General features: G+C 51.2%; 10 protein-coding genes across 10 annotated transcripts; 7 read left to right on the forward strand and 3 right to left on the reverse strand.

Annotated features, from left to right (window-relative positions):
- Positions 1-188: 188 nt before the first annotated feature.
- QC761_116120 (uncharacterized protein) lies at positions 189-3,538 on the reverse strand. The gene is made up of 5 exons (XM_062874882.1): positions 3,364-3,538; positions 3,246-3,299; positions 1,842-3,184; positions 682-1,783; positions 189-622 (listed from the first exon to the last, which is right to left on the reverse strand). The coding sequence occupies exons 3-5, from the start codon at positions 1,870-1,872 to the stop codon at positions 541-543; spliced, it is 1,215 nt and encodes a 404-aa protein (XP_062738088.1). The 5' UTR covers positions 1,873-3,184; positions 3,246-3,299; positions 3,364-3,538; the 3' UTR covers positions 189-540.
- QC761_0018040 (uncharacterized protein) lies at positions 2,121-3,202 on the forward strand (the record flags this gene model as incomplete). Its single annotated transcript, XM_062872043.1, has 2 exons — positions 2,121-3,017; positions 3,075-3,202. Exons 1-2 carry the CDS (start codon positions 2,903-2,905, stop codon positions 3,200-3,202), a joined length of 243 nt encoding a protein of 80 aa, XP_062738089.1. The 5' UTR covers positions 2,121-2,902.
- A 672-nt stretch (positions 3,539-4,210) lies between the features above and the next one.
- QC761_0018050 (uncharacterized protein) lies at positions 4,211-4,665 on the forward strand (the record flags this gene model as incomplete). The annotated part of the gene is made up of 3 exons (XM_062872044.1): positions 4,211-4,276; positions 4,333-4,440; positions 4,606-4,665. 3 exons carry the CDS (start codon positions 4,211-4,213, stop codon positions 4,663-4,665), a joined length of 234 nt encoding a protein of 77 aa, XP_062738090.1.
- Positions 4,666-4,882: 217 nt separating this feature from the next.
- On the forward strand, positions 4,883-6,376 carry QC761_116130 (uncharacterized protein; the record flags this gene model as incomplete). The annotated part of the gene is made up of 3 exons (XM_062874883.1): positions 4,883-4,976; positions 5,046-5,335; positions 5,400-6,376. 3 exons carry the CDS (start codon positions 4,883-4,885, stop codon positions 6,132-6,134), a joined length of 1,119 nt encoding a protein of 372 aa, XP_062738091.1. The 3' UTR covers positions 6,135-6,376.
- A 2,048-nt stretch (positions 6,377-8,424) lies between these two features.
- On the forward strand, positions 8,425-9,843 carry QC761_116135 (uncharacterized protein). The gene is made up of 3 exons (XM_062874884.1): positions 8,425-8,860; positions 8,987-9,565; positions 9,632-9,843. Exons 2-3 carry the CDS (start codon positions 9,038-9,040, stop codon positions 9,740-9,742), a joined length of 639 nt encoding a protein of 212 aa, XP_062738092.1. The 5' UTR covers positions 8,425-8,860; positions 8,987-9,037; the 3' UTR covers positions 9,743-9,843.
- QC761_116140 (uncharacterized protein) lies at positions 9,839-12,374 on the reverse strand. The gene is made up of 6 exons (XM_062874885.1): positions 11,995-12,374; positions 11,846-11,939; positions 11,760-11,783; positions 11,424-11,700; positions 10,589-11,368; positions 9,839-10,506 (listed from the first exon to the last, which is right to left on the reverse strand). Exons 1-6 carry the CDS (start codon positions 12,100-12,102, stop codon positions 9,975-9,977), a joined length of 1,815 nt encoding a protein of 604 aa, XP_062738093.1. The 5' UTR covers positions 12,103-12,374; the 3' UTR covers positions 9,839-9,974.
- On the forward strand, positions 12,294-16,050 carry QC761_116150 (uncharacterized protein). Its single transcript, XM_062874886.1, has 7 exons — positions 12,294-13,564; positions 13,616-13,843; positions 13,900-14,488; positions 14,537-14,772; positions 14,825-15,427; positions 15,485-15,578; positions 15,633-16,050. The coding sequence occupies exons 1-7, from the start codon at positions 12,890-12,892 to the stop codon at positions 15,974-15,976; spliced, it is 2,769 nt and encodes a 922-aa protein (XP_062738094.1). The 5' UTR covers positions 12,294-12,889; the 3' UTR covers positions 15,977-16,050.
- Positions 16,051-16,850: 800 nt separating this feature from the next.
- QC761_116220 (uncharacterized protein) lies at positions 16,851-19,988 on the reverse strand. The gene is made up of 2 exons (XM_062874887.1): positions 17,469-19,988; positions 16,851-17,406 (listed from the first exon to the last, which is right to left on the reverse strand). The coding sequence occupies exons 1-2, from the start codon at positions 18,023-18,025 to the stop codon at positions 16,914-16,916; spliced, it is 1,050 nt and encodes a 349-aa protein (XP_062738095.1). The 5' UTR covers positions 18,026-19,988; the 3' UTR covers positions 16,851-16,913.
- QC761_116230 (uncharacterized protein) lies at positions 18,316-19,623 on the forward strand (the record flags this gene model as incomplete). Its single annotated transcript, XM_062874888.1, has 1 exon — positions 18,316-19,623. One exon carries the CDS (start codon positions 18,316-18,318, stop codon positions 19,621-19,623), a length of 1,308 nt encoding a protein of 435 aa, XP_062738096.1.
- Positions 19,989-20,151: 163 nt separating the features above from the next.
- QC761_116240 (uncharacterized protein) lies at positions 20,152-21,846 on the forward strand (the record flags this gene model as incomplete). The annotated part of the gene is made up of 1 exon (XM_062874889.1): positions 20,152-21,846. The coding sequence occupies one exon, from the start codon at positions 20,152-20,154 to the stop codon at positions 21,844-21,846; it is 1,695 nt and encodes a 564-aa protein (XP_062738097.1).
- Between the last annotated feature and the right edge of the window lie 531 nt (positions 21,847-22,377).

A 22,377-nucleotide genomic window follows, 5' to 3' on the forward strand; every position in this document is an offset into this window, starting at 1 on the left:
GAGGGTTTACTGCGGTGATGGTAGTGATGGTGATGGTGAGAGAATATTAGTTCTTCTGGCGACAACCAGCCTCTTTATACCCAAATCCCGTGGCTTCTCAGGCTAATTTGCCATAGAGTTAGCCAACAATGAGCTCTAACCATTAAGTCTTTTTGGTGACTTTGATGGACAGTTGCCCTGATGTCGGTCCCATACCCAAGGTATCTCCAGCAGGTAAGCCTGCGCCCCATGTACAATATATTTTACCATTACATATGCTGTTGGCCGTACTGATATGATTCTGCATGTCTCGTCCATTCAATGAACCTTCATCATCTTTTTTGGTCTATTCTGCACTAGAGATAGGGCTGAGGTTGAATCAGATGCAGGTAGTAGATGATTCAATATGAATTGACCTTCTTATGACTGACCGTAATGGATTGTACTACACCAGATGGTCTGATAGCATAGAGTGCCATGGAGATTCTCCGGGTGAAATAGAGGGCCTACATAATGTGTGCCTGACCACCCGTCTTGGTAAGGACCTCGCGTACCGGACTCTCATTTATGACTCTTTGGCAGCACCTTCGCAGCTTCAAGCTCACCGAACACATCCGAGAATGCCTTCCATGTATCTTGATATCTACAAGCCGGAATGTGTTAGCTTAAATTCACAATCACCTCAAAAGCACAAGAACTTACCCAGTCCACCCAAACTCCCTCGCCTTACTCATACTAATCACCAGATCGAAATCCCTCCCCAGCTCAAAATCCACAAACGCCCACGTCCCCTTCTCTAACCCATCCTTCTGCAACCCTTCCCTCTCCGCCAACCTCTTCCACGCCTTTTCGACATCCTCCTGCTGCGCCCACTTGACCAAACTCACCCTCTGACTCAGCATGTTCTTCTTCACCCTCCCCTCCAACCCCAACTCCTTCTCCCAAGCCTTAATAGGCGGCACCTCATTCATCTCAACTTTCCCTGCCAATTCCCCAACCTCTTGTTGAAACTGTCCCTGATCAACCTCCATCCCAAATCTCCTCGCCAGCCTGGGCCACATATCCTCCCAAGTCTGCACATCCCCATTCACCACATTAAACGCCTCATTCCTCGTCTTGTCCTCGCACACAACCCACTCGCAGAATTCCGCGTGGAGCTTGGAGCTAGTGTAGCAGTCAAAACCCGAGTAAAACCCCTCATTCCCAGGAAAAGCCAGTTTCCTCCCTTGCTCCTTGCAAACAGCAGCGTAAATCCCCAGTCCGGAAGCCAGGTTCATAAAGTTCCCGTTCGCAAAACCGATCACATCATTAGGGTAAGTGACGTTCCATCCAATATGGGGGTTAGCCTTGCAGAAATCATGGAGGATATCTTGCTGTCTGTAGTAAAAGTTGGGCGGGTAGATGTTCTGGTCCGTAAGCCAGGGGTCAGATTCCATCATCGGGTTCTTGGCGCGGCCGAGGTGGACGCCGTATTGCTTGCACCCCGTGACGAGGAGGATCCGCTTGATGGATTTGGCGGCACCGGTGAGGGTGAGCGCGCGGAGGAAGTTGGCGAGCATGTCGCCGTTGACTTTCCAGTTTTCTTCCTCGCTGTCCTTTTGCATGTAGGCTGCGAAGAAGACGTATTCGCCTGAGACGGAGGCAAGGTCTTTGGCCATGTCTTCGGCTGAGTGGAGGAGGTCGATGTGGTTGTGGACTACGTTGGAGGGGTAGTCGTCTTTTTTGGAGCGGGAGAGGGCGTGGATCGTTTTCCATTTTGTAGGGTTGGAGGCGAGGCGGTAGACGATTTCTCGGCCGAGAATGCCTTGGGGGTGTGTTAGTGAGAGGGATTGGAGAGATGGGGATGATAAGGGGTTACATACCGGTTGCGCCGCACACGATTGCTGAGGACATCTTGGCTGGATATATTTTTGAATTTTGACCCAACAGGAACGAAATCAACAATGATTTAACGTGATGGTAGTTTAGTGTGGTCTGGCTTGGTTTGAGAATTGTGAGATGTGCTTTTGTTACTTGTGAGGTTGATATAGTTTGCGAAAATGGATGACGTCAAACTGACAGGTCCCAAGATCTTCACCACAGTGCGACCCCATTTATGTCCATGAGATCACCACAAAGAGCTGCCGAATGCAAGCAACTCCCTTACATTACCATTTATTCATCGATGTATATGTCCGCCAAGCAATGGTGGCCCTTGTGGTTGCTGCCAAGACAGAAGACGGCCGTTGTTATTTTGCTACCCCTGTCAGGGACTCGGGGGCACGGAGCAGCCTTTCTCTAGTCCCATCCAAGGCGTCTATATTTGGTATGAGCTTAATTTGACCACCACTACAGGCAACAACAACGACAATTCTCCCACACACTCGAAGACATCTTAGAGTGTGGTCCGGAGACGGCGTCGGGGTATACGAAAGCGGCACGGGATCGTGGTACCAAGATTTCGGCCAGGCGCCAACACCTTCTCAACAAATGCGGCGAACAAAACAGGAAGCTGGTCGCGGGCAGTCGAGAGTAGGTTCTGATGTGAGGTGGTGGTTCCTGGCGGTGTGTAGCCCTCAAGCATGGGATCCAATCGATTCCATCGATCGAGACATGGCGAGGCGGAGAAAGGGCATGTTCGGCGACCATGTGGGGGTACTCGGGACTGCGGACGTTACAAAGGAGAGTACTACTGCTCAGAACAGAGGTCTACGACATCTCAGTTTTCGTTTCTCGTGTCTTCCGCACATATCATGGCTCGGCAGTCGGCACAGAGATTGAACGCGTTGTTGATATCGTGACGGACCAGTTGCGATGTAACTCAGGTACCACAGTCGAATGACTTGTGTCATGATGCTCATGCAAGGAGCTAATTGTTTGTTCCACCACATGGAACTGCAAGTGCAACGTTTGATACCAGGTGAAGATCTAGAACCTTTTCAAAATGGGAGTCCAGACTTCTGTCTTCAATGGAGGACGAGAAAGATCCAGCATCATACCACCTTGCCGAATCACGGTGATACATTACTCTTCTGTTCACCGATCATATGATATCATAGGTAAGTTCAACCATCATAACCTCAATGCTGTTAGGATTGACGCTATGGCATGTCTAGGTTTCAAGGTTCAAGTAATCGCCGAAGGTGCCGCAAGGTCGGCGACGTTGTCAAGGAGGCGAGATCTGAGCAATAGTTGGTCGGTTCTTAATTCTACTTGCAATGCGGAACTGTGGGGCAAGAGTTAGCAAATACCCCAAACTGATGAAGGATGTTGTCATCGGGCCGAACCTGACTCCTTAGAGAGCTTCTCCAGCGTGGGATCGAGATGTCACGTTGAGGGTCCTGGAACAATGTCAGGGATTGCAACGATATGGGGTAGATGCTGTAGCATGGGGAGGCTGTGCACCTCGATGAAGAATGGCGGTCATTCAGACGAGCAAATAAGGCTGCAGCAACTTTTGCATGGGGCTTGGTGCATGCCGCGTCTTCCAATTCGTTGCTTCCGTCTGTTTACACATTATCCGGGTGGACATTGGGGTGAACCGGTTTTTGCACTTGTTCCAAAGCCATGCTGAGGCGCAATCCAGACCTTTGCTGTTTCTGGGTGTTCCACGGCAGAAGCCACTATCTCCAAGTCTTGGCTTCTGCGGACTGCGCTCCGTCCTGGCGCAGTCCAGTCAATGTGCGACGGGCAAGCAGCACCCATGCCGTGGGCACCGGCAAAGCGCCCGTTGTGTCTCGTGCTGCATCACCGATAACTGATAGGTCGAAAATAAGTGGACAGAGACCGCCGGAGAAGGGCTTATTTGGGCCAGCTCCCGTTCACGGCAGTGCGACAGTGCAAGTCCCCGATCACCGCCCGCTTCGTCCAACTCCTGCCCGAGGAAGAGTGTCGATTGTGAGAAGACTGTGCATTATCTTTCGACATTCTTTCCCAAAGCTGTGGTCAGTGGCTTTGGTGGCTTCAATGGTTTCAATCGCTTCAATCGCTTCAACCGCTTCAACCGCTCAAACGTACAGTGCTACTAGATACCTTACCAGATATGGTTGGATGGCGCCGGCATCGCCGCCAGGTGGAGAGCTGGTTGCTCCTCAGTCCCCTCTCTGGGGCTGCAGCAAGTGCAGGGGACGTACAGCACTAGCTCCCAATGTCTCGGGAAATGAAGCATCTCATCCAACAGAACCGAATGGCCGTTGAAAGCCGGGGGAATCTGGAGAGCCACCGACTGCCGCTTCCATGACAATACCCCACCATGAACCGCAACACTTCCCCTCAGTCGGCCGCTTTCACGACCGAGATATCCTTCAGCCGTCACATCGTGGGCAAGAGTGATAAGCTTCCTGCCTGATCGGGTTGCACTTTGTGAGCTGAAAGTCGGCTGAGACCAGCGATAGACCAATCAGGCTCAGAAAAGAGGCCGAGAGGGAGCTCGAAGCCAATCACAGCCGTCAAATTCTGCTGCCGGCAGGTCCAGCTCCACGGGTATGGCACGCAACCCCTTTCAACTTGACCGCCACGTTGCTTGTCTTTTGACAATGAGTCTGTGCAGGGACCCATCCGTAGGGCTGATGTCCTTTCTGGTTGAGGGTACGTATCACACGGGAACTGGCGAGAGTACTGCAAGTCATGCTCGTGTTTCATCACCAGATAGTTTCTACTTCCACTGCTGCCATGCATCACGGCTTGATTGCTCGGAGGATGCCGTAGCATTTCCCTCAGGTGTCACTCAGATCGTGGCGAAGGCCAAGAGAAATCCCTCTCTACTCGATGCTCCCCGGGGCTCAGCATGAGTTCACTTGTTCATAAGTAGAGGCGATACCTGCCCGATCAGGCTTCAATTTTGACGCCATATTCACTCATGACAATCCGCTTACACATTAATGTTTTATTTGACTCTTAAATACTGCTCATAATACTACCCACAATGTCTCCCACCTCATCAGCTGCTTCGAAGCAAAAGACTCGACAGGTGTGGACTCCAGAGGAGGACCATATCCTTTCAGAAGCTGTCAGGGCTGGTAAGTCAAGTCTATCATTGCCCATCACCCCGCCTTTGTCCTACCAGATGTAGCTAACAGGCCCCGCAGAAACCCCAGCACACGGCCCTATCAGTTGGCACAAGGTCGCCTCCCATTTACCTGGTAGGAACAATAAGGATTGTCGGAAGAGATGGCACTATAGCATTATCAACACCATCCGGAAAGGCACGTGGACAAAAGACGAAGACCAGAAGCTCAAGGCCGCAGTGGAAGTGTATGGAGCACGCTGGAGCAAGATTGCAGAGGCAGTGGGCACTCGCAACGGGGATCAATGCTGGAAGCGGTGGTACGACTGTCTTGATCCCAGCATTGACAAAAGCCCGTGGACATCAGACGAGGTATGTCACGCCACGAGATGAGACACTTACCCTCAAGATTGTCTAACACAGTTTAATTTAACAGGACGCGAGACTCCTCCACCAAGTAAGCAAAAGCGGTCGAAACTGGAGCGAAATCGTACACAAGCACTTCCCCAACCGCACCTCCCTGTCCGCCAAGAACCGATACAGTATCCTCCAGCGCAAGCAAGAAAACGCGTCCAAGTCTTCCTCCAAGAAGTCCGCTATCACATACTCCACAGCTTCAAGCCCAAGCCCAGGGCCCAGTCTCAACTACCTCAGCCCCCCTTCCATCGCATCCAGCAGCACCAGCACCCCAGAGCCAGAGTCGTACCCAGAATGGTTCGTCAACAGCGGCAACAGCCAGCCTTCCAATATGGACTTTGGCTCACTAGACCAGGGATACTCCCAGCCTGGTGGGTGGTACCAAGGAGGGGCGATGAGCACATCCCACTCGCCAAGTCCTCAGCTGGGTGGTGCTGGGCTGGAGTGGACCACCACTGGCTCGAGTGACACGACTTGGAGCTCACCTGATATGGGCATCATGCAGAGCTACTCGCCTGCTCCTCCAACCCTGCTGCCGCAACAGTCGTTGGGTTTCCCGGAGCTGGATTATTCCCAGACTCGGCAACCGCCTCAACAGCAGATGTATGAGCAGTTGTCTGCTGTTGACGGAAGTATATCGGGGTACAACATGCTGGGAATTTACCAGACTGATGCGTTGGTGTATGAGCAGAGTGAGCAACCGGTGATGGGCTTTACTCAGCCGATTGGATATGGGGGTGGACAATGCTGGTGACGGGCGTGGAGTGTCTCGATAATGGAAAAATATTCATTCTGTCCCTCTTGTAGCGACAGAGAAAAGCACAGGGTTGGTTGCATGGGTCTGGAGTTTTTGCATGCCTGGGTTGGGCTTTTGGTTTTCTATTTATCTTACTTTTAATACTATCTGTCGGAGAAACTCCATTGAATAGAGAAAAATGACAGTTCATAGGTATCCAAGATGAGATGGGTTTGTGATGTCGTGTCAACGAGTGAATTCATCGATGCCGAAGAATGACGGGGGAATGTGGAACATGCCCCCCAAGGAACCATGGTGAGGCGTAGGCGCTGAGACTTAATAGCAGAGCCGGTCTTTTTTCTTTGAGAAGTGTCTTGTTAGCGTTGAGGTCCATGACACGGAAGTTCCCTCCGAGAGATTGAGGTAATAAAAAGAATGTTTGGTTTGCGAGCCTTGTTGTCCTGCTGGACAATCTTCAGCTGGAACAAGAAAAATCTAATAGTATTGTTACTGAGCCATTAGCATGCATGACTGCGTAGATGGTCTGGGGTTAATTGGAAGGGAAATAGGGACTTTTAGATACTTGCTGTTAGTAGTTGGAGTTGGTGCTGCTAAACAGCTCTCGGATAAGGAGAATAGAGGGGGTGAATTGGGCAAAAAAAGGAAAGTCGAAAACGTCAAAAGAACAAAAGAAATTCTCATCCATCTGAAGGATCCTCCCTGGAATCACCCAGGTCCCCTTCATACCCCAGATCGTACAATAATCTCACATGATAGCAATACTGAGCTTCCCCATTCCTCAGCTCCTCCGAGGAGGAGGGTACGACTACAAACCAGCAGAACTAGCTAAGCGCCAGGTACACTAGAAAACTGGTTGGAACAGCATTGAATCGAACCCATAACTCCTGCACTGCTGGGAGTCAACCCAGCAGACAGAAGGGATGAGAGAATGAACCTTTGGGAGCGAGAGCGTGACTAATTGGCTAAACCCTCTGGTTGTTTTGATGACATTGAGACTGCAGAAACTGCTATAAATACCGGGGGCACGTCAGCAAGAAAGGAGCAAGTGGTTGGCGGCTTACTTGAAGGGAAGGAGCGACCACATAGCGCGTGATGTCATCGACCGTCGGCTGTCCATTGTATTTTCATTGGCCTTGCTGTCTGGCACGGCTCGCGCTAAATATCAAGATTTCCATGTGATTTGTTTGGCGTGTTTATCATCATGACTGTGCTGCAGGCTACAATCACGGACTTGTTAAGATTGCATTTTGTTGAAATTGTTTGGTAATGATTGTGATATAAAATCCTGCCTCTCTTGGCCTATTTTCATTTAGGGTGTTCGACCGAAACTTTCTCTCGTCCCTTAACCGACACAGCCTTCGTATCTCGGTCTGTTACTCGAAACAGAATTTACTTGCACATGACTGCCTATTTATGATCTTGATGTGCCCAAATGACAGCCTTGGGCAAGCAATGTAAATGGTATATATCTTCGCGCAAATCGATTCTTTGGACTTCCTCTAGCAGAAGACAATGTTAAACTAAGATTAACCGTGCCGACAGGTGAAACACTGGGAGACGATGTGGATAGATGGGAGCTCGAAGGGATACAGGAGATGTAGATGGAAGTACAGCTGATTGATGGAGTGAGTCTCAAGGCGAACTCTTTGACCTACACATATGATGCTGGCACTCCAGAAGAAGCCTCTCGTCACCTGTGATATGAATCTCAAAACACTTGGGCGGTCACGAAGCACACGCCAGGGGAGGTGGCAGAATGGAGAGAGGCCTTTTTTTTCTGAAGTCTAGCTGCTCCCTTGATGCTCTGCCTGTGGAAGCACTGGAGGAAGGAACAGAGCCCTCCCCTTGGCCAATGACGACAATCCGGAGAAGTAAGTCCACGATGAGGGGCAGGATAGTAAAAAAAAATATTGAAGTTGTCGTGAACTTTCACACTTTCTTTCTATCTCATCCAAGTAGCCACTCACGACTTCGCTTGTGCGCCCGCTTTCGATTTTTTTTTTCAAAAACTTCGCGTTTGCTTGCGCTCTCTCTCGTCGTGCTCGGTTTTTTCTCTCTCTTTTTTTTTCTCCAAAAATCATGGCGAAATCTTCCGTTGCCGCTCGCCGTCGCCACGCCGCAAGGCGCGAGCAAGCCAGTCGTTCCGCCGGCCCCTCAGCCGCTCGCGCGGCTGCTCACAAACGTCTCGCCGAGCTTCTCCCCAGAAATGGGATGGTTTACTGTAAGTATTTTGTTGCTTTCCATTAGTTTCCTCAGTTATCAATTCGAACTTTTACCCATGTCAAAGGCTGTATCTTGAAGATCCTGGCAGATCTTTTTTCTTCGATCTATCACGACATTCAACCACCTTAGCAACCACAGAGGGTCTGTCAGCAATGACATCTCGCTCTCTCGACCTCTTTCTCCTGCCGAAAATTCGCCAATCTCAGGACCGCTATATCCAAGCCACTCAAGGATTACGGATTTGTCAACCACAGGTCATATGCTAGACACCTGGCAAAGACAGGAGTCAGTGATGTGATCTCAATTTGACTTAAACGACCCGTCCAACTGCAAAAACCAACTTCAAAAATTCATCCCCCTTTCACCAAACTATCTATGGCGGCGTTGACAGCGTTCACTGGTCCAATGGCTAACATGTGGTGGTTACAGCCAACAAAACTGTGTTGTTGAACCGCGCTGCTGCCGATAGCAAAGTGATCCGAGCGATCAAGAACAGCTGGGTATGTCTTTTCATTTGTCTGAAAATCCAAAAAAAGAAAGAAGAGAACGAAATAAAATAAGAAAAAAAAGGAACCACAACATCATCAACAAGGAATGTTTTGGCTAAACAAAACTTTGCGTTACAGGCTTCCAACCTCGAAGTCTCCGTGGTCAAGCTTAGCTTGACCAGATTCATCATGGACAAGGCCCTGGCCTCAATTTTTGCTGCAGCGACAGAAGTGACTCGGGAGATGATGGAGTCAGGGGAAATAAACGGAAACGTCAAAACAATGGCGTTTTTGAACAAGTTGAAGCTGTGCGTCGGAACGGTCCCGGTGGTTTTGGCTGGTGGCGGAACGAGCATGGGCGTGGGCACATGGGCGAGACTGGTGCCGTCCGAGCTGTTCTGCAAGATCTTCATGGTCTTGCGGGCTGCTCGGCGGTGCTGGTTCGAGGAGCCAGAGGAGCCGTTTGCCGTGGAGGAGCATTGCGCCCTCGCGCCCAACATGGACCGCTTCTTTGAAGTGGACATGTTGAACTGGGGGGACTTTGCGATGGTCCAGTTTTTGGTGCGGGGTGGGCTGGGTGATTTCGGTGTGGGTGTGGGAGGGGAGGATGATGACGAGGTCGTCGATATCTTTGCGGGAGATGAGGAGGGAGAGGGGGATGAGGTGGTGGATGAGGTGGGCGAGGAGGATGGTGGTGATGAGATGGAGACCGACGATGTAAGTTCCCTTGAGTTTGATCCTTGGATTTTGACGTGATCAATTAGACTAACTGAAAGCTACCAGTCAACTTCCAAGCTGTTGAACTCTGGTCAGTTGGAGGTGGCGTTCGCTCGCCTTCGGGTGGATATCGGCCAGGCCGAGTTGCAGCTGGCCCTTGACAGGCTACATTTCTGATTGCCTCTGCAGGTGCGGTGTGAGATTGGCTGAGGGCGGATGGAATGGGGACGGCCGTGTAGGATAAAGAACGGGATTGGTAAAACGTGAGGAAAGTGTAGGATAATTGAATGGATTCATGGCGTCTTCAGCCGGACGAAGCGGTATACCAAACGTTGATGAAGGCATCCTTGCGAGATGTCAATGACTGGACGACATGATAGCCCAAAGCTTGTAACATGACATCTGTGGACTAATTACACGGTTGTCTGGCGATGAGACCCTCCCAGGGCCTCAGATGCACCAGATCGGTGCCACCACTCTGCACCTTGTCCAAACCATCGGCGTAATTTCCCACCACCCATTGGAGTCCCCATTTGGGACTTTCCCAGGTAGCCGAGTGCCCAGTGAAGTTGAGAACAACCACCCATTTCTCCCCAGAGTCAGCCGCCCTAACGTACGAAAAGACGTCTGGATTTGTCTCGCCGATAAGTTCAAATCCGCCATGGACCAGAGCACCAGCATTCTTTTTCCGAAGCGTCACCAACCTCTGCCAGAAGTGGTACACGGACGAGGTAGCTTCCGGTTTTGTTTGTGCTGCTGCATTGACAACTGGATAATCGTCATTCACCCGCATCCAAGGGGTAACCTCTTCTGGACAAAAGCCACCGTTTGGACTGCTGTCCCATTGCATGGGGGTGCGACCGTTGTCCCGGGCTTTTGCTCGAAGAGCTCTCCGGGCTTTTTGAAGCTTTTCTTGATCATTAGGATACATCTCATTTACCCTGAAGGAAGGTTAACGTTAGCAAGGCCTCTGACAAAATTTGAGGGGCTTGGATAAGAAACTTTTTCCAATAATTGACCGACTCAATATCCTTGTACTCCTCTGGTTCCCACTCAAGCGGGACATTTCTCATGCCCAGCTCCTCACCCTGATAGACAAAAAGAGTTCCGCTTAGGGTGGTCTCCATCATTGCAAGCAACTTCGACCCGTACTCTCTGTACTCATCGCTATCATCACAATAGTGCGATACAGACCGAGGCTGATCGTGATTCTCGCAGTAAAGCGAGTTCCAGCCACCGCCATCGATCATGATTCTTTGCCAACGTGAGATAATCCGGCGCAAGTCGGAAACATCCCAATGGCCCACGGACATTCGAGCATCACCAGGGACATCTCCTCGCTCCGAATCGATATCGACCAGCTCAAAGTGGAAGACCATGTTCAGAAACCCGTCTTTCCGATGCACGATCTTGAGGAATTCTTTGTCATCATAGATGAAGGGCATTTCGCCCACTGTCATCTGATCGTACTTGTCAAGAACCTCTCGCCGCATTTCCCCAAGAAACTCGTGTAACCTTGGCCCATTGGCGAAGTGTTGGGTAGCCGGCTGGTACGGCTGACCAGGTATGACAACCTCGGCATCAGGAAAGCTTTGGTCCTTGGAGATGAGGTTGATCACGTCCATCCGAAAGCCGGCGACGCCCCGGTCTAGCCAGAAGCGCAAAATATCGTACACTGCAGCCCGGACGTCTGGGTTCTCCCAGTTGAGATCGGGTTGCTGGGGCGTGAATGCGGCGAAGTAATACTCCTGGGTCGTCTCATCGAAAATCCATGCCGAATGCGCCTCTCCCAGAATTTGATTCCTTCAACACTGTGTCAACTAAAATACAGCGAATCAAAGAGAAGGGGAGCACATACCAGTTGTTGGGCGGCCCTGGCTTTCCTTTAATGTCATACTTGGGCTTCCTCCAGATATACCAGTCACGCTTTGGATTTGACTTGGACGAGCGAGATTCCAAAAACCATGGATGCTGATCAGAGGTGTGATTAACAACCAAGTCCATCACCAGTTTCATCCCACGACGGCCCAACTCCTGAATCAGTCGGTCAACATCTTCCAATGTGCCATACGGGGGATAAATCTTCTTGTAATCGGCGATATCATATCCATTGTCCACTTGAGGACTGTCATAGACTGCAATTATTTCCCAAATTAGCATTGTGATTTGTTGGGCCGAAATAGATGGTGCTCACTTGGAGAAAGCCAGACAACGTCGACTGTGCCACATGTCAGCAAAATATGGTGAGAGAGAGCGGCAAAGGTGCAGAGCGTCCCATGCCTCCAAGATCTTTCAAGTAATCAAGTTTTTCGGTAACACCATTGACATCACCCCTGCCATCGTTGTTGGTGTCACTGAATGAAGCTGGATAGATCTGAAGGATGATGGTGTCAGTTCATTGTCAGTCATATTCAGCTAGAAGGCCGTACTTGGTACACCACGGCCTCTTTCCACCACTGACGGTCAGTGTGGGATTTGCCGACGGACATCTTTGAGGCGCCCAAAAGACCGATTCCGAGCCGAGAGTGTTTCAACATCAAGAATCGATCAACTCTGCAAAGACAGCAGGAACCCCCTCGTTTCTGCCCAGCGTGACCGGCCCCACATTCAGATTTACTCGCCGCTGACACTCAAAGGACCCACGGAATATGCGGCCGGCGCCGGACGCTAGATCAATTTCGCCATTACCATCCGTGCCTCTAGATTTTGATCGAAAGAATTAGGCTGGATTTCCAAGGCGCAGGGATCGAGAACATTGAACATGCCAACGACAAAACGTGGGCACGTGGGTGGGCAGCGCCTCTCCGAAAATACATGCAACAGGCACAGGAACTCAGGGGCCTGCCAAGACCATCCCCAGATGCCACAGATATACGGCACAAACTCTCTTCAGCCAATCACCAACATTCCCGAAGCACAATGTTGGTGGCGTCCCTGCATTCGATCCGCGCTCCCTGAATCCAACTGCAAGACCTGCAACAACAATTATCAGTACAGCTTACAAGCCACATAGGTAGCCACATAGGTTTGGACTGGTTGAAGAGTTCCGGAAATAGGAAGATGGTCGATTCACTGCTGACTTGGAGCTCCAACATCCAACATACTACGAATGGCACAGCGATGTGTGTTCTCACGTCCTAAGACATGGCCCAAGACCACAGACCTTAAGACGACCACTTGGTCCTCCACAAAGCAGCCGAACTTTGTCCATTTGAAGTGGACTCCAGAACATCAGTGTCGCTCTAAGTCGGCTTACTACAACACCATTGGACCCCACACCTATCCGCTGAGACAGCACCATCTACCTCGCCAGTGACACTGATCATGGGTGTACAGGAGCAGGCAAAGAGGGTGGTTAAGCCAGGAGGTTGCCTTCCGGTTCCACATGACGACCTATTACACTTCAGTCGCTGCCTCAAGTACGATGAGAGAGAGAAATACGTCCAAAATGCCCCCGAACACCTCCGCAGCCAGGTGGGGCATTTGCTGTCCCGGGTTGAGCATGTCAGGTCCGAGATCGACGCCCGGCCTGATGGAGAGTTCTGGACTTCCAGGTTAGCCGACCACATATCCGACTTCAGATCAAAGCCCCAGCCAAAGAAGACGGAGCGGTCGCCGCTAGCCGCTACTCTTTCCCGACTACACATCGCTAGCCGGACCAACCTCAGCCGAACAAGTCGTCTTGACGTTCCAGAAATCCGCCTTGGTGGCAAAACTTTATCGACACCAAATATCGCCGCGGTCCTTTCAGCCAACCCATCCCCGACATTTCAGGACATCAAGGACCACCCATACAAAGGCCTCGAGGCCGGTGCTGTCTACTACAAAGATGGTATTCCCTACACTCATCCCAAGCTGGAAGGCAGTTTCCCAAACCAAACAACCCCGTTGGACGATTTACTCTCAAACAAGGGTGATAAGAGCTTGCTCAAAGAATTTTGTGAAGAAGGCATGTTGAGATGGTTTCACATTCCGTCCAATAACATGGCCTGGGTAGAAGTAAGTTACCTTGCATAGAAAGAGATTCAGTGCACAGCTAACAACAATCAGGAAGCGATAGCCCGCCATTACAATGAAGAACGCCCACCAAGAGAGGACCTGTTTGGGAAGCCAAAGATCAAGTCCAAGACACATGAGATTCTTCGACGGGTCGGATGGCGAGGTCACTCTCGGGAAGGCGTTGATCCTAACAGCCCACCCCACACCCGCCAACTGAACCCCGGTTGTGAGGTGATCAAAAGCGGTCACGAAAACAACCCTAACGCCATGTGCCTCTTTGTATGTCGATGCAATTCATGTCACACAAATAGTACTTCAACTGACATATCACACAGGCCCCTTACCTCCACTGGGAGACAGCATTGGGGTTGGAAAGACAAAACAAGTCCATCGAGAGAACCACCAGATCTGCAATTTTACAACATGCGTCAGGCATGCAAGTCCAGGATCGGGTTGAAGATACCTTTCACCAAGAGCTTCAGGTCCACCAAGTCAACAATACTTCCCTCTCTTCCCTTGCCCGCGAGGCCATCGTCTCATCCACGAACCACTTTCGTTCCATGACGATGCGGGCTACTACTAGACGAGGTGTTGTTGGAAGGATCTTGTTTTGTGCCGCCAGAATCGCAAAGCTGATGGTGTCTTATGAGGATGATGAACTCGTCAGCAAGTACCTTTATTCTAATCCCCCGTTGCATCCCCGACGGACATTGCATCAGTCTCTAAATGAGTATTCCAACTTTCTGAGGGATACTGAACGCTTGGACAAGGATCAGATTGTGTACAGAGCAACAGCTGGGCTCAAAGACCCGACTCGCCAGCAGTGCAGCAAGTTTTGCCAGTGCTCTGACTGTACGAGTGCACGGGCAACTGTGCCTCGGTTTTTGATGGTGGATCAGCTGTGGGTATTTGTCTTGGATGAGAGTGAGTATCTCGAGAAGCTTGCATGGTGACCTTGCTAACCCATGATAGATACTGTCATCACAAGCTTTCCACAACGCTGGGGATCTTACTTCACAAGCGATCCGTCAGGAATCCACTCTCGAGTAAGAAAGCAGCTTGAAAGAGAGAGAGACGGGGTCAGCAGTTCATATGATCTGGTTCTCAAGATCTTCAACGTCTGCAGCAGGGTGTTTTACGAGAATATCAAGTTTGCGGACAGACAGCCCATGCTCAATTACATCTTTTCCGATTCGATCAACTTTGTGGTAAGATTTTCCAGTTGCTCTGAAACGAGACGCAAGCTTACACCTGGCTCAGACCACAAGAGAATTGGCCGCCCGTCAAGAGCTCTCCCAGCTTGCTCAGACGATCCTAGCAGCTTACCGTTCCCCTGACAAGACTCAAATCGCCGAAGCCCACAAGGCAGTCATGAACATCAACCCCGAGGCCGGCCTCCTCCGGCAAGTAGACAACATTCTCAGCGACCTGAGCATCATCCGCCAGATCAAGATCATCCAGCAAGAAGTCCTCAAGCAGTACCACGTCAACGTTGCCCGGGTCCTAGTTCCCAACTATGCCCTCCGTGCCGGCTTCGAGCCGCATACACCCGGTCTCAAGGAGGTAAAGCGCATGCAAGAAAGCCTTCGTGATGACCAAGATGTCTCGGAAGAGACCAAGTCAGCGGCAAGCTGGACGCTCTCCTGTGCCGATGACTCGGAGATGTTCCTCGCGGACCAGTACAGGCAGATTGACCGTTTGTACAGAGCAGCGGAACACTGCCAAAGGAGACTGGAGGAGCTGCTAGAGACGAAAAACAAGTACGCCGGCATTGTCGGGGCGTGGGAAGCGGTAGCCAACAGCATCGAGCAAAGCAACCAGGGCAAGTCTATCATGCTGTTCTCAGTACTGAGTATTATTTTCGTAAGTTCTTACCGTCACCCTTACCTCCATTATCATACCGGCTGACAATGTGCCTAGCTGCCCCTCTCTTTCATCACCAGCATCTTCGGCATGAATATCCAAGACTACCGCATCGGTCTCGGCACCCTCGCACAGGAACTCTACTATGTTTGTAAGTGATTCCCTCCCTCTTTTCTTATCCCACCATGCCTAACATCCAAACTAGTCGGGGTCTCAATAATCGTAATCTTCATCTCCCTCCTCCTCGCCTTTGACAAGTTCTCCCTCGCACTCCTCCTCTACTGCATCAAGGTTCCCACCAAGTGGGTCATGACTCGGATTGCGCTTCTCCAACCGGCCTCGTTTGGCACCAGGACGAGAAATTACCGCAAGCTCAACGAGAAGCGGGTGAGAAAGATCCAGCAGATGGAAGAGGAGATCCAGCGGGCGAGGCTGGTGAGGGATACCAAGGAGTTTTGGCGGACGATCGAGGCGGAGCAGGCGAGGAGGCGGGCTGGGTTGGGGCCACAGGGGGGAAAGAGGGTGGATAGTGACAAGTTTGTTGTTTAAGTGCGGAGAAAAGCTGTACCATGGTGTACACGTAATGTTTTAACACCGGAATCTGGACATAATTCGCCATGTGACTTCTCGCCGCTTTATCTGACTTGAATTAGGCGGAGCTCAGGACCGGCACATCTTCGGCTCCAGTCTGCTCACTTCGCTCAGGGACTGCTCAGCGTCTGCTTACCTCACTCAGGGACTGCTTAGATTAAGGTTTGCTCACCGTGCTCAGGACTGCTCTAGATTGCTCATAGTCTGCTCGCCCTACTAATAGTTCCCTCATTTATTACTGATGGTACTCTTACAAGCCTATTCTATAACGGTTTAGTTCCGAAGGTCATTGTTGTTAGCCCAAAGATGACCTCATGTCATAGCAGCAGGCTTTCCGATATGTGACGTTTGCTTGCCGTCGGGGAATGATAAGCAGAAGTCAATGCCTTTGCTGTTGAGCGTGGGCTTTCAACTGCGCGATTCGAACAAGATGCGATCATACTATTCAAGGAGTGTATTGTTTGTATCTGAATCTCTCTAGTGACCACGTCCTGCTACCCAGTTTGAATCACCCAGATCGAGAGCTCTACTCCTTATACGGAGGCTCATCCCTCCTTATCTGGGGAATCGATAGGTAAGGAATTTAGGAAGGGCCTTCACTGGTACCTCGTCACAGCCTACTTTTCCATCATCCCAGCAAAAGGTGTCTAAGAGCGTGCCGAGAATAACGGCATCCTGGACGAGACCGATATTCTTCTCCAACATCTCACGAGTCTTCTGGGACATCCCAGCAAAAAGCTCCTTCCAAAAGGCTCGCTCAGCAACCTCGAACTCCTCCGGCATCCAGAACTTGCCCCCCGTATATACAACAGCCCCTTGTTACACATAAAGACATCTTTTCAATGCCCTTAAGATCTCATGGGAGTGTCTATTTCCCCGTCCACGGTGTGAACGCCTAGCTTGGCCGGACACCGACAACCTCCCCCCTCATGCAAACCACCTCGCCCCTTTTGACCACCAGTCTGTATCTTATTGTCTCCCCATTACCTTCCTCCACAGCCTCCGTCCCAATGGTGTACTCCTCCTCCGCATACAGCGGTGACAAAGCTCGGTAAGCGATACTCTTCGCCTTGATTGCCCCACCCCGTGAGTGAATATCCCGCCAGTAATTCATCAGATTAATCAGATTCAAGGGCCCATGCACAACCACATTCGGGTGACCCTCCACCTGCCTCGTCCAGCTTTCGTTGAAGTGGATCATGTGCGCGTTGAACGTCAGGGCAGAGAACTGAAACAGCGCAACAGGGGACCAGACAAGATTGCGCATGGTATACCCTGCCTTTAGATCTATGTCATCCTGAATATGGGACTTGGTGGTGGGTATCGTAATAACTGGAGCGATTGAGCCAGTAGGCGGTGCAGGTAGTGGTTGGCGGAAGATCCATGATCTGGGGGTCCGTCAGCAAATTGGATAGCAACCCAAAAACACAATGACTGGGCACGTACGTACCTTCTGTCCGTAAGAGCTACCCCCCGAGGAGAAACAAATATCTTTTCCACATCCACCAACACCATCTCACTCCCATCACGGCTCTTCTTCGCTTTGGCATCGAGAATCTCGGTGGTTTCCTCCACTCTGTCTCCTATTCTCAGTTGCACCTGTGGGTTCCACAGCATCTCCCCTCCAGCCCACATCCTCCTCGTGAATGGGGCCGGCGAGTTAAATGTTGTGTCTGACCCATCCGCTCCTAGCTCTGACTCGAACTGGGAGGGGGTGAAGTACACGAGGTGGTGACCGTAGGGAAGGTAAGTGCCGTCTGGTGGCTCCCCCGTGCAGAATTCTGATCGTCGACCCAAGATAAGAGACAGCTTCTGGAGTTGGTTTCCATCAAGAAGCTGTTTGCGGACGAACTTTTGGCCTTTGACTTTCTTCAACAGCTCACTGGCTGCGGTCTGGGCGGCGGAGGTGTGGACGTGACGGGTGGAGGCTTGGCAGGAGGTGGTCATCATAATCTGGCTGGCTAGAATGCGGCGGGTGATGCGCGCGGGGTGCTGGAAAAGAGCCATTTTCCAGTGGTCAAGAAAACGGACAAAAATGCCGGGGCGATGTCTTTACTCACTGTTCATTCTCAAATACCAAGGCCCGTTGGTGATGTCGTTGATCAGATGTCAAAAGCGGAACCCCTTCCCCGGAAATAATAGGGGGCGCTAAACTGGGTGCCTCGGTGGGGTCCACATTCCCCGCTTCCCCAGAAAACCGTTGTGCAGTCCATCAACAACAAGAACGACAGTGCGAGACTGGAGATTCACATTGGCGCTTCTCGATAGTGTTGAGCTTTCAATTCCCTGACTTCACAATGTCACAGTTAACCCTCCGCATGATCACCCGGTTGACGCGCCTGGCTTCCAATCACCGGCCGGCCCGCCATCAACTGTTCTCCACCTCGGCCAGGCGCCCCCTGATGTCAACAACAGGCTTCACCGAAACACAGCTCACCGTTCGAGAAGCAGTCGCGCAGGTCTGCTCGGAGTTTCCCAACACCTATTGGCAAGAACACGACCATAATGAGCAAGATCCCAAGGAGTTCCATGCTGCCATGGCCAAAGACGGCTGGCTCGGGATTGCTCTGCCAGAATCTCTTGGCGGATCTGGATTGGGAATATCTGAGGCCACCATGATGATGCAGACGATTGCGGAGTCTGGGGCAGGAATGGCGGGCGCCCAGAGCATACACGCCAATGTCTATGCTACACAGCCGCTGGCCAAGTTTGGGAGCACCGCCCAACTCGAAAGCACCATTCCGAAGATCATTTCGGGTCAATGGCGGGTTTGCTTTGGGGTGACTGAGCCGAACGCGGGACTGGATACGCTGAGACTGTCAACAAGGGCCACGAAGCAGAGCGATGGTTCTTACAAAGTGACTGGGCAAAAGATCTGGATCACTTGCGCTCAAGTGGCCTCCAAGATGATTCTGTTGGCGCGAACCACACCGCTGGAGGAGGTCAAGAAACCGAGCGAGGGGCTGTCATTATTCTGCATCGATCTTGATCGTAGCAGCCCAGGTCTTGAACTCCGACGAATCAAGAAGATGGGCGGACGGGCTGTCGATGCTAACGAGGTCTTCTTCGACAACTATTCGGTTGGTGCCGACTCGTTGATTGGCGAGGAAGGGCAAGGCTTCAAGATTATCCTCCATGGCATGAACGCTGAACGCTGCCTGCTCGCCGGCGAGGCTCTTGGTCTGGGGTATGCTGCTCTAGGAAAGGCGGCAACGTATGCTAGAGAACGCAACGTCTTCAAGAGGCCAATCGGACAGAATCAAGGAATCGCCCATCCGCTAGCAGAGGTATACATGAAGCTTGAGGCGGCGAAGTTGGCAACGTATCATGCTGCGCGGTTGTATGATTCGAGCAAGGCCGATAAGACGATACGTCAAGATGCGGTGGGTGTGGCTTGTAATAGTGCAAAGTATCTGGCGGCCGAGGCAGCGTTCTCAGCGTGCGAGAGAGCCGTGTTGACGCATGGGGGAATGGGTTACGCGGTCGAGTATGACGTCGAACGGTACTTTCGAGAGTGTCTCGTGCCGAGGATTGCGCCCGTTAGTCGAGAGATGATTCTGAATTATATCAGTGAAAAGATTTTGGATCTTCCACGGAGTTATTGAAGCTTCGGTGGTGTGCTGCTGGTAGTCACCAGGTCGTCACTCCGCCTGCCAGTTTTCATGGTGGGGGACTTGGGTGGCCAGTGACCTCACCCGCTAGGCAGAGTTGGGCTGATTGAACCTTCTTATTCTAGATGAGTGTTCAACTGGTTACCCTCACCGGTCAAACGATGCCAATTTTCAGGAGACTGGTGTTTTACAATTGCTCTTTTAGTTCATGTGGAGCCGGTGGTGGTCTAGAGCATGACGGGCCGAGTCGTCACTTGCTGCGAACGGTAGGCAACAAAGGCGACTTGAAAGTTTACCGAGGCCACCATAGTTTCTTTGAGACGATATTCTTTGATCTGCACTCTTCACCTGATCAACTCTTCAAACTCATGTAAAAAATCGACTATACATGAGCGTCAAGACATACATCACAGCCCGGCCGAGCAAACTTAGATCCATGCACCAGCAACAACCAAGAATCTCTCTCTGCGAGTATTCAATTGCAGCCGCATCCAGAGTCAAAACAGAGTCGCGCCTTTAAACATGTCATCAACATCGGCGCCACAAATACCCTTCGCTGAAGGCACCAAGGAGTATGGCTACTACGAGAGACTACAACATGTCGTCAGATCCCGCCTCCCCGGTATGAAACCCCGGGTTCTTGTCATTACAGACATCGAACAAGACTACGATGACCTCCTCGCTATTATCTTTCTGAGCGAGATGAACCGCATGGGCGCCATCGAACTTGCCGGCTGCATAGCAAACCATCACCCAGCGGACAGACGCGCTAAGTTCCTTCGAACAACTCTAGACTGCCTCAACCTGCAGCATGTACCGGTTGCTATTGGCACTAAGGGTGCTAGCGACATCGTGGCCCATGCTCCAGATCTCTACTATGGCCTCAAGAACAGACGGTTTCACGACTACGCCGAGAGAAAACATACACCTCCTCTCTCAGGCGAAGAGCTCATCGACTTCCTTGTCGACCAATCCGGCAAGGTACAGACACCGGGGGGAACACCTACACAAAAGCTCACTGTTTTGCTCATCTCTTCATTACAAGACATAAGCGAAGCATTCGAGCGGTGGAAGTCAGTACCCGGCGCACCCTTCCCCACAGACAAATTCGACAAGTTCATCTCTCAAGGCGGGTATAAACTAGAGGGCAACAACCTCTGGCCAGAGATGGGCATGACAAACAACAGATTCCACCGTCCAGCGGCCAAGAACTATACTCGAACCCTCCAAGGTTGCAAGCTCAAGTCTGACGCTTGGTCTCGCGAAGCCGCGAAGGCCGCCCGTATCGATGGCTCGTTCTTCCAGGAGCTCTTCCAACTGGGGCCTATCGGTGCTCATCTCGAGTGGATGTGGCTAAGGCAGGAGTTCAAATTCTACTACGACCCCCTTAACGATCCATATATGCCCCAGCTCGATGTTGGATGGTATCTGAACACACGCCTCAACCTCTCTCGAAAATCGGACCTGTTCCAGCAATTAGCAAAGTCGATGCCGCCCTTCCAAGAGGTAGTCCCTCTTATCAAGGTCATTGCCTACGACTGCTGTGCCGCGGTCGGCGCAGTCGGCGAGGACTTCATGAAAGCCTTCCACGTGCTTGACCCATCCGTGAAGCAACAGGCCCCCCTCGACGAAACACTTTCCGAACACGAAAGGCTCTTCAATGACAACAAAACCATCCACCGCGTCTTCGGCCGGACACAAGACGACATGGGCGGGATCAACGCTGACCAACTAGCCAGCGTCATGGTAGTCTTTATATTAGGTGGCTTACTCGCCACAAAGGACCACGCCGAAAAGTTATTACAAACCAAGAGCCCATCCACAGCTATACCCGACCACGAACCCATGCAATACAAAAATACCCTCGAAAACTGGGAACACGACAGGCAACAGCCCCTCATCACTGAAGTCAAGAGGTGCCAGAAGGAGTTACAGGGTCTCAAAGATAAGCAAGCAGACGCACAGGACAGTCTGGAGCTGGCGAGGATAGCAAAATCACATGATAGGGTGAGACAGGCGGAAAATACCTTGAATGAGGTGGTTGGGAAGGAGACAAAGGCCGAGATTGCTTTGAACGCGGCAATTGGCAGGATCGAGGAGGACAAGACACGGGGGACGGAGCGGAAGTTGAGAGGAGAGTATGATTCTAGCACACCGGAGCTATCTGGGGCTCCGTATGAGCTGCTTTATCAGAGGGATGTTCTCGGGAGAGGGTAGTTCTGTCAGAACAGACAGCCGCATGCTTGGTGGTGGCGTTTATTCTTGTATAGTACATGTACCATGGCAGTTTTTTGTGGCATGTTGGCCGGGTGGAAAGGCAAGTCGAAAGTGAAGGTTGGGACAAGCGGGATGACTGAACCATCCACTTCCATGGGCTTGGCTGGGCGGAGAGGCAGATAGGATGTGAGAGTCGGGACAGAAGCAGTGGATTCAGAAAATCCTTCCCCTTCTTCTATCTTTACGTTGATGTCAATGACTTCATTGTCTGGCACCTGTCAGTGTTATATCTATACGTGCATGCTATCGAAAACTTACCCTTGCCTCCATTTCCTTGACCTTGCATTCTGCTCATAAACTCGGTCAGATTGGGGTGGCCCCAGTTCAGGCCGTCGACTTGATGGAATTGGTCCACGCTCTTTGCAACAAGGCCATGCTCTTTGCGGTCGTGACTTCTCTTATTCCTCTTGTAACGTTTGGTATGACCAAGACATAGCACGCTGTGCATCACTCCGGCTCTTGGGTGGTATT

Source organism: Podospora bellae-mahoneyi, assembly GCF_035222275.1.
Source record: "Podospora bellae-mahoneyi strain CBS 112042 chromosome 1 map unlocalized CBS112042p_1, whole genome shotgun sequence".
In the NCBI taxonomy this organism is placed as follows: domain Eukaryota; kingdom Fungi; phylum Ascomycota; class Sordariomycetes; order Sordariales; family Podosporaceae; genus Podospora; species Podospora bellae-mahoneyi.

Excerpts from the sequence above, each read along its gene's own strand:
- QC761_116150 (XM_062874886.1), top strand. The coding sequence starts at position 12,890 with ATGGGTGTACAGGAGCAGGCAAAGAGGGTGGTTAAGCCAGGAGGTTGC. Across the intron at positions 14,489-14,536 it reads GGTATTTGTCTTGGATGAGA|ATACTGTCATCACAAGCTTT; the intron begins GTGAGTATCTCG and ends AACCCATGATAG. Across the intron at positions 14,773-14,824 it reads CCGATTCGATCAACTTTGTG|ACCACAAGAGAATTGGCCGC; the intron begins GTAAGATTTTCC and ends CACCTGGCTCAG.
- QC761_116220 (XM_062874887.1), bottom strand. The coding sequence starts at position 18,025 with ATGGCTCTTTTCCAGCACCCCGCGCGCATCACCCGCCGCATTCTAGCC. Across the intron at positions 17,407-17,468 it reads GTAGCTCTTACGGACAGAAG|ATCATGGATCTTCCGCCAAC; the intron begins GTACGTACGTGC and ends ACGGACCCCCAG.
- QC761_116120 (XM_062874882.1), bottom strand. The coding sequence starts at position 1,872 with ATGTCCTCAGCAATCGTGTGCGGCGCAACCG. Across the intron at positions 1,784-1,841 it reads AATCGTGTGCGGCGCAACCG|GCATTCTCGGCCGAGAAATC; the intron begins GTATGTAACCCC and ends CACACCCCCAAG. Across the intron at positions 623-681 it reads AGGGAGTTTGGGTGGACTGG|ATATCAAGATACATGGAAGG; the intron begins GTAAGTTCTTGT and ends TCCGGCTTGTAG.
- QC761_116140 (XM_062874885.1), bottom strand. The coding sequence starts at position 12,102 with ATGTTGAAACACTCTCGGCTCGGAATCGGTCTTTTGGGCGCCTCAAAG. Across the intron at positions 11,784-11,845 it reads TTACTTGAAAGATCTTGGAG|TCGACGTTGTCTGGCTTTCT; the intron begins GCATGGGACGCT and ends CATGTGGCACAG. Across the intron at positions 10,507-10,588 it reads GAGGAGTACAAGGATATTGA|GGTAAATGAGATGTATCCTA; the intron begins GTCGGTCAATTA and ends ACCTTCCTTCAG.
- QC761_116135 (XM_062874884.1), top strand. The coding sequence starts at position 9,038 with ATGGACAAGGCCCTGGCCTCAATTTTTGCTGCAGCGACAGAAGTGACT. Across the intron at positions 9,566-9,631 it reads ATGAGATGGAGACCGACGAT|TCAACTTCCAAGCTGTTGAA; the intron begins GTAAGTTCCCTT and ends GAAAGCTACCAG.